Here is an 11,188-nt window from a genome sequence, read left to right on the forward strand (position 1 = left end):
TATATAAAGTGGTTTCAGGAAACAAATCCAAGAATGTGTATGAAAAGGATGTGTAGACTGTATAATCCACTGACAGAACCTTAATCCAGCATGGCTAGGTTGGCTGTTTGTCCCAATCTGCAAGAGGAAGCCTGAGGAAAGCCTCCAATTTTCTATGATACGTGAGATAAAATGCTCGATCAAAGGGGGCATCTTGGGTAACCCCAGCCTTGCATCCAAGAGGAATTACTCTTGACCTTCYTAATATGACCCCGCCGCTGTCCCTGACAARAGTAACAAGAGAGCTTTGACATTTGCTGCTCTTTGTCAATAGGTCATGATGAAAGCGAAGAAGCAAAAAGGCAGGTTTGCATGGACACTTATTGATCGACCTGTCTTGTGGTTTAGCTGTTACAGATAGCTGATAGGCAGAGGGGGAGGGGGAAAAAGTGAGCTGTTCTCATGGAAGCACAACAAAGGCCTCTACGGTGAGGAGCTCRTGTTGGTCCGTCTATCCATCGCTTTCCAATCTACTCCGCTGAGATGGCATAGTAATTCACTTAGTTCACACTGTGGGCTGCTAAGCTATGGGTGGTGTGTCTGTCAGAGGGTGCGTGTTGTACCATGCTATCACCACATCACTTGCTTAAGTATATATCACCRCTGATTGATATCTTCTGTCTGGCTCTAATTGCTAAATTGTCGACCTTTGAAGCTGCTTGGCTCTGTGCTCTTGACTCGGTGTCTTTGCTGCTTTCTCAATCACATTTCTGCTAAGCCGTGAAGTGAAATCATTAGACGTACACGACTAATGATCTCTTTACATCTAATACACAGCAGATTTATAATGAAGGCTTAAACTGATGATACTCATTGCATATTAATGCAGTGCATCGCTGATAGTCTACAATTACCAGGCTTTCTTAACTGTAAGTCTGAGTGCATTACCCCAAAGAAATTGATTTTTTTTTCTCTCTCTTTTGCAACCCACAGTACTTTAATTTTGTTTGGTGGTATCAGAGTAAGAAATCTAAGCCACACTTTTCTCATTTTGACTTTYAAAAAGTAAGACATTTTGCATTATATTCTTTTCTGCTTTAAAAACCTTTTAAGACAGACAGGGAATCGGAGAAACCTGCACCTTGCAGACAAACTGGCAGACATAAAGCCAGYCAAGGAATTACTAACCAAGWAAGAATGTACCAGATAAAGGGCAGCTGTATACACAAGAGGGATGATAGGGAATCTGGAGCAGATGTTCTGATGGGAGTGTAAATCAGGTGATGTGGAAAGGTGGCAACACATTTGGGACTTCTGCTGTACAAGAAAAAGATAAATAAGGAAAGGTATTGGAGGCATTGTAAAGAAGTGAATTCTTATGATTAAAGCAGCTTGTGGACTAATAGTGGCAGATAAGTCTGTCACAATAAGCAATAAAACTATATCATGATCAATTAAAACAAACTCAATCATTTCCATGTGCATGATTGTTTATTTTGTCTTGCTCTMTTTCTACCAAAGACTGGGTGAGAAAAGGTTCGGTCTGGTGTACTGGTCTCAACTGGCACTTTTTTGAAGGCCAGTTTACTTACAGAGACTTCAGTATCCATTTTATTTATTATTTTGCTTATTTATTTTGGATATTTAAAATATCTTCCAGTTCCACTGTTAAGTTTGTTTGAAATTAAGAGTTTATTTCCCTTTAAGAGGGTGTACTTGCATTATTATGCAATTGCCATTAAATTACTTGAAAATTATCTCAAAATRACAATATMATTTATCACAATAATTTCTGGGACAATTTATCGTCCAGCAAAATGTGTTATTGTGACGGAACGGCTCATAGAAGGATGTTTAGTTTGGTAATGGTTTTAGTTCTGCTTATCTTTTTCATTCTTCCTTTCTGGTTTTAAAGTAATAGCTTTAAATTCAGTGCAGTAAAACCATCTTGTGGTGGAAACAAAGCATGACAAGCACGCGCCGATGAAAACAAAACCGACTATTTTTACATCATCATGTTTGTGAATTTTTATACCACAATGTCAGGAAACTGATGTCTACAGCAAGACTCCAGCTCATTTCAGTTGGGAGGGAGCAAACGAGAAGAATATTTTATGCCGATAACAGGAAGGCTAAATAGGAAAGTAGTAATTGAATACTGTTTTTACAGAATCGCAAGATAGTAGCCTTAAAAAGAAAACAAAATCAGCTTAAGATAGATTCGGCAGAAAAATTCTGGAGCATAATTCAGTGTAAAATAGTCTGAATTTGTTTTAACTCAATGGTAAGGTAATACAACAAGTGCAGTGAACCATGTTGTGGACTGAGGTAAAAATCGTAAATGGTGTAATTACCTGAACTGTTTTTCTGATTTAAAATCTGTACTGAAAAATAAGGTTCAATGGAACGCACAGCTCCAGGACATTCATGACAAACAGAAGTTTGAGTCCTACTGTGGGGGATCTTTCCAGCTTTGCTGACAAAACTGTAACTCAAACACTTCCCAAGGTGAAATGTGCCACTGTGTTTGTCTTGGCCCACTCTTTGCTCAACAGCAGCAGTCCTAACTCGGCCTTGACTAATCAGGAACACACATGGGCTCATAAACGTTGTAAATACTGTGCCCTAAACAGTCTGCTGGGTTTTTCCAACAAGCGACGAAATGCAGCGTAGCACCTCCTAAGACGTATTCCCTCCACAATCCCCCTACTGCAAAAGCCAGCACACCTTTTTTTATTGTGTGGCGAATGAAAACATTAACAACTAATGAAACAAAAGAAAGATCTGTCCGAATTTTCCAGCAAATGGACAGATTTGTGTTTTTCTTAGGTAGTGTAGAAGCTGTAAAAGCTTTGAAAATAGCCAAACAACAATAAAAAAAAGTCGTTTAGGGCGCAACTGATGATTGCCTGAGTGCTGCCCTGGGTGGAGGGTTTGGTATTTATCTCCATCCATCTTCTTATCAACTCTGATCAGGTTTCCTGTCCCCACTGAAGAAAAGCAGAATGAGGCACCGGTCACTGTCTTTCACTGCTGGTCTGTGTTTCCAAAGAGCTCAGTTCTCGTCTGGGCAGAATATCTTCATGGCAAACCTTCTACTTATGTTTTTTTTWAATAGCAATGTCTTTTAATTGTGTATTAATTCAGCCTAGGTAATACATGATGTAGCTAAATATAAAAAAAAAAGTTCAGCTGGTGATTCTTGTCAGGCGTTATACATGTAATGGAATTCAACTTGTTAAATTGAAGATTTTTTTGCAGATAGATTTTTCAGATGAGCTCTTTGTGCTGCAGTTAACTGAAGGTTTGGAGGTATTAAAGTGCGGAGTAAAAAAAAAAAAAAAGTTCGGCTTTTGCTTTCAGCTTTTATCAAAAAAAATTTCAGCGCGACATCGGGTCACAGTGATCTGCGCGCTCTGGATGACCATATTCAATTTAGCTTTTATCTATGTAGCTTCCCTTCAGCAAAAAAAGAAGAAAAAAAAAAGAAGTTAAATTATTGAATTTTCTCCAGCCCACCCCCACCTTGCTTATTCCGCCACCTCACTTTCATGGTAGTTATCAGCGAATCAATAGATGAGAGGAAAAAAAAATAAAAGCAGTGTTTGTCAGTTGAAAGGTTCCCTTGCAGCTAGGTTACAGCAATTTTTAAAGTGCTGTTTGTGGCAGATCGGAGTGATTCGAAAACAGGAAAGGAAAAGAAAACTCATTACTGGTGGTAGGAAGGGGCAAATTGATGTGACAAAAACAAGAATAATTCCACATTTATAGGATATTAAATTGTATGCACGCTTGGCTTGCGTTTGTTTCTGTGTCATTATTCTCTAACATCCTCAGACGCACTCTGTAATGTTTTTTCATTTAAACCCTAATCAGAATTTCTGTGCACTCCTCGTGATCTCACCTCTGAGGTATTTCTTCCCACTCATGTTTCTTTTTCAAACTGCAGCAGGATATGAGAAATTTAATGTATAGTTTCATCCTCCTTCGCTCTGCTGAAAAGTGTCTGGCAGTGTTTTTTTTATTTTTTTTATTCCCAGACATTTTTCATCAACCTTAGGATTGCACTGCACACATAGAAATTGTCTCCTTTTAATACCATGCGCTGATGKAATTTGAAATTTGATGGAAATGAGGAATGCAGTCTTGCAAAGGTTAATAAATATAAGCAAAATCCAATGTAATGAACGGCCTTCAGAAATCAGCTAATTAGTGAAAAAATGACACCCATCTGGAACAACACTGACACCCTACAAAAATGCAACATAAACCTCCCAGATTGGACACAACAGATTAACACCATCAGCAAGTGGGGTGGAGGGTCTTTGGTTTTGTCCTGTGAGGACAATGTCATGGTTGGGAGGGGGGTTAGGGGGTGGGGCATCTGGGGATTGGGTTATTAGGCAGTCACCCCCTGGGGCTGTGGTTCCTGCCTGAGTGGGGTTTAGAAAGGTGACTTTCTGGCAGTTGCATCTGGTGCCTTTTGGAGAGTCTGTGCTGGCAGACATAGGTTACCGGTCTACGATGAGACCCTAGGTAGGTCTGGGATCCTGGGGGCAAGTTGTCCTTGGTGTAGATTCCTGGCTGGGCCTGAGCTGCTTGAGTCCCGGGGGATTTAGTTACAGGAGGTTTTGGCCGGTGCCTGGCCTTGACCCAGGTATCTCCATTGCTAGAACTTGGGGCCTCTTGATCTGGCGGAGAACCTTTCTTGCTAACTCTTTGCAGATGCATTCTTCTTTAGGGAGTGTATTCTGACGTTAGGGAAGGGATTTGCAAGAGGGCAAAATCAGTCAGAGTGTCTAATACCTTATGTGTTCTTGGAATTGACTGAATTGTTTATGCTGAAGTGACAAAGGTGATCAGCTCATTCTACACCATTAAAATGAAAAGGAGAATCACAATAAGACGAAGGGATGTAAAAGTTTGAGCAACAAATAATCCAGATGGATTTGGGATGAAAGGAAGGACGGACACTTAGAAATGCTGCTGGCCTCTTTCTCTCCAAAAGGCTTAGTTAACACAATTACCAGCAAATGTTGCCGCAACTGTACAAGACTTTTGGATCAATGTCGTGTCGTTAGTGCCAAAGTTTRGCAGAAATGTTTCATGCCCAACAAATCACACCAGCTGTCAATTACTGTGGTGAAAGTCATGACTTGAGTCTCCAGTACGTYCAAACTTTACAAGTAGCCGAGTGACAAATCAAAGGTATTCCTCAGTTTGTACTGAATTAATCCAAGCGTGCTTATCTTGTGTATCTCTSTCTTGACAGGAATTTCTACTACATCACTATGCTACGTGATCCTGTGTCACGCTACCTCAGTGAGTGGAAGCACGTACAGCGTGGGGCTACTTGGAAAACAGCCCTCCACATGTGTGATGGCCGCCCTCCCACTCAGGATGAGCTTCCCGCTTGCTACAGCGGGGAAGACTGGACTGGTGTGCCGCTCACAGACTTTATGAACTGTCCCTCGAATTTGGCCAACAACCGTCAAGTGCGCATGCTGGCTGACCTGAGTTTGGTGGGGTGCTACAACATGTCCTCCATGAGTGAGCTGGAGCGAGGCAGCGTGCTRCTCGCCAGCGCTAAGGCAAACCTGCGCAACATGGCCTTCTTTGGCTTGACGGAGTTCCAGCGGAAGACGCAGTACCTGTTCGAGAGAACTTTCGGGCTGCACTTCATCCRGGCCTTCACCCAGATCAACAGCACGCGCGCTGCCAGCGTGGGGATAAGTGAAAAGGTGCGGTGGCGCATTGAGGGGCTCAACGCCTTGGACGTAGAGCTGTACGAGTACGCCAAGGAGCTGTTCCTGCGGCGTTACCAGGATGACCGACAGAGGCATCACCAGGAAGAGCGGCTCAGGAGGCGGCAGGAGAGGCAACAGAGGCAGCGGCTGCACAGGAACTATCTGGTTGAGTTGCTAAGACTGGGAGGTGGAGAAGTRGAGGAAGAGGAAGAAGAAGAGGAGGTGAAAGTGCTAGAAGAGGTAGTCACCACCGAGGATTACAGTAGCCAGGTGGTGCGATGGTGAGGAGCCAGAACATCACAGCACTGACTGACTGCGGATGAATTTCATCGTTTCCTGTGACTCAGCCGGGACCTCTCACCCTTCACAGGCTTATAGCGTCAGACTGCCGAAAGGTGTCTTAATATTTACGATGGATGTATTTGCTATAGCAACATGAACATTTTGTATTTATTTATTTTTTTTTCTTATGGCTAAATTTTGGCACTGCAATTGTGGAAAATGTGTTTATTTATTCAGTTGCAAGTGCTTTGAATGTTCTCCAGGTGGTGAAAATATTCCTCATGTTGCGCAATAAAAGAAAAAATACAAGAATATGAAAATATGTATAATATAAGAGAGGCCTATTTATTATTACATTTCCTAAATGATGACTGGGTCCTTGATGTCCTGTTTGTTATTTAGCTCTATGTTGAAATCTTGTGACTCTGTGGTGTTTGGCTTTATAAGAGTATCAAAGCACAAACTTGGCAAACTGCAGTGTGTTTTCTTCTTTCTGACTGCACTGATGAAACAAACTGTTACAAATGAACCAATAAAATTGGTGTAACAAGTTGATTACATTTTATTTGACTAGAATCTTATGGATTTTTCTTAGAAGAAGTGACAAATTTAACAGCTATTACGCATGTTTCCCTACACAGTGGAAAAAAAATCTGAAGAAGTGGAAAATAGTGAGGAACTACTTATAATCCCAAACTTTCTTTCCCTTCCTTCTTTCCTTCCTTCCTTGCCTTCATCTTTGTGTCCTTCCTTCCTATGTTTGAGGCATTCCTTTTTTCTCTTTTCTATTCTTTCATTCCTTTCTTTCCCTTGTGTCCTTCCAAGTTATATTTACCATAACATCTTGGTTATTACATTTACAATAATGCTAAGCAATTTTTWAAATAAAAAAKCTATACAATCTGGGCCTGCTTCAGGAAAATTGATCGCCCCAAAAACCAACAACTAGTTGTGCCGTCATGCGTAGCAACAGGCATCATCAAGCATTTTTAATAACGTCCAATGAGCTCCTTCAGCTTCTGCACAGTCACTGCTTCATGCTTTTAACCACCACAAACTTATCAAAACGGCCAAAACKTATTAAAAAGTATTAGCCAGCAACAAGCAACAGGTGGGGAAGGAGTCCCACTACATACACTATACTTTAGACAACTGAAGAAAACGACAGTAACTCCAGCATTTATTAGGATTTAAAACGTAACGAAGGAAACCTTGCAGTTCTGGTACCAAAACCTTAGAATGTCTTGAGCCTGTTAACTGCTCTGTGCCTAATCCCTAATTTACCAAATATCCATTATTTAGATCATTTGCTTGGTCSTTCATTGTTAGAACTAAACAAAAACATAATTAGTTTGTTATTAGCGATTTACCTTTGCTGACTGCCTGAGGATTAGGAAGCTCAGCACTGTTAGCATTAGCACTGTTGCTAATGCCAACAGTGCTAAACAAGCTGAAGATGGATACAGACTCAAGATCACACATACATTTTTGGTAAACTTTAATGAAATTGGTATGTTAAATCAWAATACAACCCATAGCAACCTTATTATTCTTTGCATGACACTTCCTATGACCAATTTAGAACAGCTAATGGCTAACTGAACCAACATATTGTGATCTATGTGTTTAGAGCAGAGGATGGAAACATTGATATTGTTGGAAGGATTTAACTCAACATAGGAGAAAACCAGTGGTGGGAAGTGACAAAGTACAAGTACTTCGTTACTGTACTTAAGTACARTTTTCGTGTATCTGTACTTTACTTAAGTAGATTTAACAATGGATAYTTTCTACTTTTACTCCACTACATTTTACAGTAAGTATCTKTACTTTCTACTTCACTACATTTCTACAAAACTRTCGCGTTACTCGTTACATCCAAGTCGCGTTGCTCTTTTTTTCTGTTAAAATGTGAAGTTCAGGGACTTAAGGTGGCGCCGTAAAATCCGAGCAATAACGTGACTTAGTGTCTGTCGTCACCCATCGACTCCCCCTTTACTCGCACGCGGAGCTCCAGACATGCGCAGTGGTTTCCTCCGAGCGGGAGAAGATGTCTGTTTAATCGTCAGTAATATAATAGCGCTGCATAAATCATCGATATGGCGAAATCAGCAGCGCTTTGCTTTCACAGACGGTGGGAACTTGTCCAACTTTTAGCGTCACTTGGAAGGAAAGCTTAAAGAAAGGTAAGATCTGTGGACATGATGTTAGCAAAGCTAGCTGTACAGAGACACATGTTGCATCTGCGATGAAAAAAAGTTGTCACTCATGCGCTGAATTATTGTGTGGAGGTGTTGACTGAGGTGTCGCAAATATGGGACAACGCTGTGACCAAAGTCTGCAATATAGTGATATGACATTCAGGAAAGATCCGATTCTTCTGGACGGATCTTTACCGATTAAATTTATTTCAGCTCTAAGTATCTAGGTGTTTTATGGGAATGTGGATCTTTAAGATCAATTTGAGAAGCAATTTTGATAGGTAAAACTTAATTTTTTGGTGTCACATAGGGCGGGGTGCTGTGTTGACTTGGTCTTGGGTAGGTGGTCTTGACTACAACTCTGCTACTGGCTCCTCGGTTGCCTGTCCTCTCCCACCCACCTTCTTTCCATCCCCTTTCTGTTGGATTTCTTTAAAAATAAATGCCACTAGGGGCAAAAAAAGTGAAGTTCATGCTGTGTTAGGACAGGAGACAAGATGTTTCCATCCCTGAAATTATGGTGCATAGAATCACATATCTAAGTCTAAACTATTTTACAGAGAGTAAACATAATAAAAACATGCTTTATCTGTGGCATTGTTCATTAAAATGGCACATTTCTAATGTATTAAAATTAAATACGATCGGTTCACTTAATGATATTGTATTAGGGATTAGGTAATGCATTCAGCAAGTACTTTTACTTTTAATACTTAAGTATTTTTAAAAGCCAGTACTTTTTTACTTTTACTTAAGTACAAATGTTAATGTGGTAGTTTTACTTTTACTTGAGTACATTTTTGTCTGTGTATTTGTACTTTTACTTAAGTACATTTTTTGAGTACTTTCTCCACCACTGGAGAAAACTACATTTACAGACTAACATGCTCATTAAGTTTCATGTATAACATTTGATATGCTCGAAAAATTATATATATATTTTTTTGTGTGTAAGAGTGAAGGTAATTTCCCACTGGAAACTGGTTCAATAAAAACATGCAGCGTCCTGTGCTAGTAATTTGTACCTGATGGACTCTCCAGCACACGTGTTTTTTTCCCACACTATAAAAATCTTCACACTTCTTCCCCTATTCACGCACAGATGATGAGTTTTTTTCCCTTTTTTTTTTTTTTTTTTTTTACCAATGTAGAAGAGGAGAGCAGTGGGCCTGAAAGACAAGCTGTCAGAGCCACTTCGAGCACTCTTACATCACACTGACAGAACATTGGTATTTGTACCATTAGGCCATTGATCACTGGGCTCTTTGCTTCCAAATTGATCATTTAAACTTCAATTGGCCGTGACTCTGCCGCRGCACAAAATAGAAGAAGCTGAAGGCTTTTTGTTTTTTCTTCCCCACTGCAATCTGAGAACCGTGCAGCTTGACGGACGCTCCACTTTCGCTCCAGTAGAAAAACAATCAGGTTTTGCAAATTTCCACAGACAGCAAACCTTTAAAAGTTAGGTGCTGGGGCGATTGCCTAAAATTAATATCCTGGCGCCGGCGTCTGCAATACGCACTTCCTGACGGCTCCGTGATGCACTCCAGAGGAGGAAAAAAGTGTAACGTCGAGATCAATTTGGAGGCAAAAACAGAATATCCATAGACTAAAATAGCTTTCCCATTCCCGGCTGTCGACTCTACCTGCACAGCGTGCAGGAGAGAAACATTTTACAAATCCATAATAACAAGCCTCATTTCTACTGCGTGCACCTGCTCACTGAAGATGGGAATCTTAAAAACCCAAATTCATACAAAGGAAACCACATCCGGATGAATTATTGGCTGGAAAACCAGCTTGTCTTTTAGAGAAGATACAAACCCATTTAACATGTTAAAGAATATTACAACAAATTGTAACATTTAAATTATTTCCTAGACTTTTGAGTAAAATGTGGCAAACTTCCACAGGAAACATAACTTACCGTTTCTGGACAAAATGAATTTATCTGAAATACTAAGACACATGTGATCACAGTTAAACTTACCCAAACTCCCAGCAATATTAAACATGCACTTATTTTATATCTAGAGACATTTACGTGTAATCATTTCATAATCATTTAAGGATTTAATTAGCAAAATGCTTTTTCCAACATGCTTGCCAAGCATTTTTCAGAACAAACTTGTGAGCATTTGTTACCACAAGATCATATTTAACTGTGTTTATATAGCATTAAAAAGCTTTAACTGACCTTACGTCTACTGAGGAGCTGATCTGTTTATTCAACTAGATGTAGTTTCAATCTTATGGCAGCAATTTCTCCCTATGTTGATTGTTTTAAGAGGCTGAAACAGTACGAGCAAAATAGACGTCATGTGAAACATTATAAAATGTGTTCATTTATTTCCAATAAGACAGACCTTATTGTTATATTCAATGTGGTCTTTCCCAGAAGTCTTCTAGGTTTAACTCTCATCTAAAGATTATTTAAATGAAGGGACAAACCAGTGTCTCCTTAACTCGTAATATGCAGTCTAACTTTGAGCAATCAATGTAAATATTATGCACCGAGATGTCTGGGCATACCTTCAGAAGCCTAACTGAATTCAGTGTCCTTCATCATCAGTTTGAAATTTTTTATCTGTTACTAGATGAGATGACGGATTTGGAATAATAATTCTAAAATGTCTCGATACGAAATCTAAACCATGTTTTTGACATTTGAAGTGCAAACTTTTCACAAATTTATGGATAGTGTGAGACTGGAACCCACCTTAAGATCCACATTGAAGAGAGCACCGTGGGTGGTTAGTCCAATCTCACCGCCACTTCCTGAATGAGCAAATCAAGCTGCCTTTAATAACAGGAAAGGGAAGATTATCAACATCCTACATATAAAAATTGTGCACAACAAATTACAAAAATGCAAAACAAAAACTGTGTCATTTTTGGTTAAACTTTCTTTCCAAATACCGATTAACACATTGTCTCAATATGTACGAAAGACTTCTAATTTTTTCATACTTCTGAAAT

At 39.7% G+C, this 11,188-nt stretch overlaps 1 protein-coding gene across 1 annotated transcript in view; it reads left to right on the forward strand.

Annotated features, from left to right (window-relative positions):
- Positions 1–6,568, forward strand: part of LOC103474404 (heparan-sulfate 6-O-sulfotransferase 3-like) — a 29,916-nt gene extending 23,348 nt beyond the window's left edge. The window contains exon 2 of the mRNA XM_008425326.2: positions 5,252–6,568. Coding sequence (XP_008423548.1) covers positions 5,252–6,011 — 760 coding nt within the window. The 3' untranslated portion in view covers positions 6,012–6,568. The remainder of the gene's footprint in view (positions 1–5,251) is intronic.
- The last annotated feature ends 4,620 nt before the right edge of the window (positions 6,569–11,188 follow it).

This window comes from Poecilia reticulata, linkage group LG2 (genome assembly GCF_000633615.1).
Source record: "Poecilia reticulata strain Guanapo linkage group LG2, Guppy_female_1.0+MT, whole genome shotgun sequence".
In the NCBI taxonomy this organism is placed as follows: domain Eukaryota; kingdom Metazoa; phylum Chordata; class Actinopteri; order Cyprinodontiformes; family Poeciliidae; genus Poecilia; species Poecilia reticulata.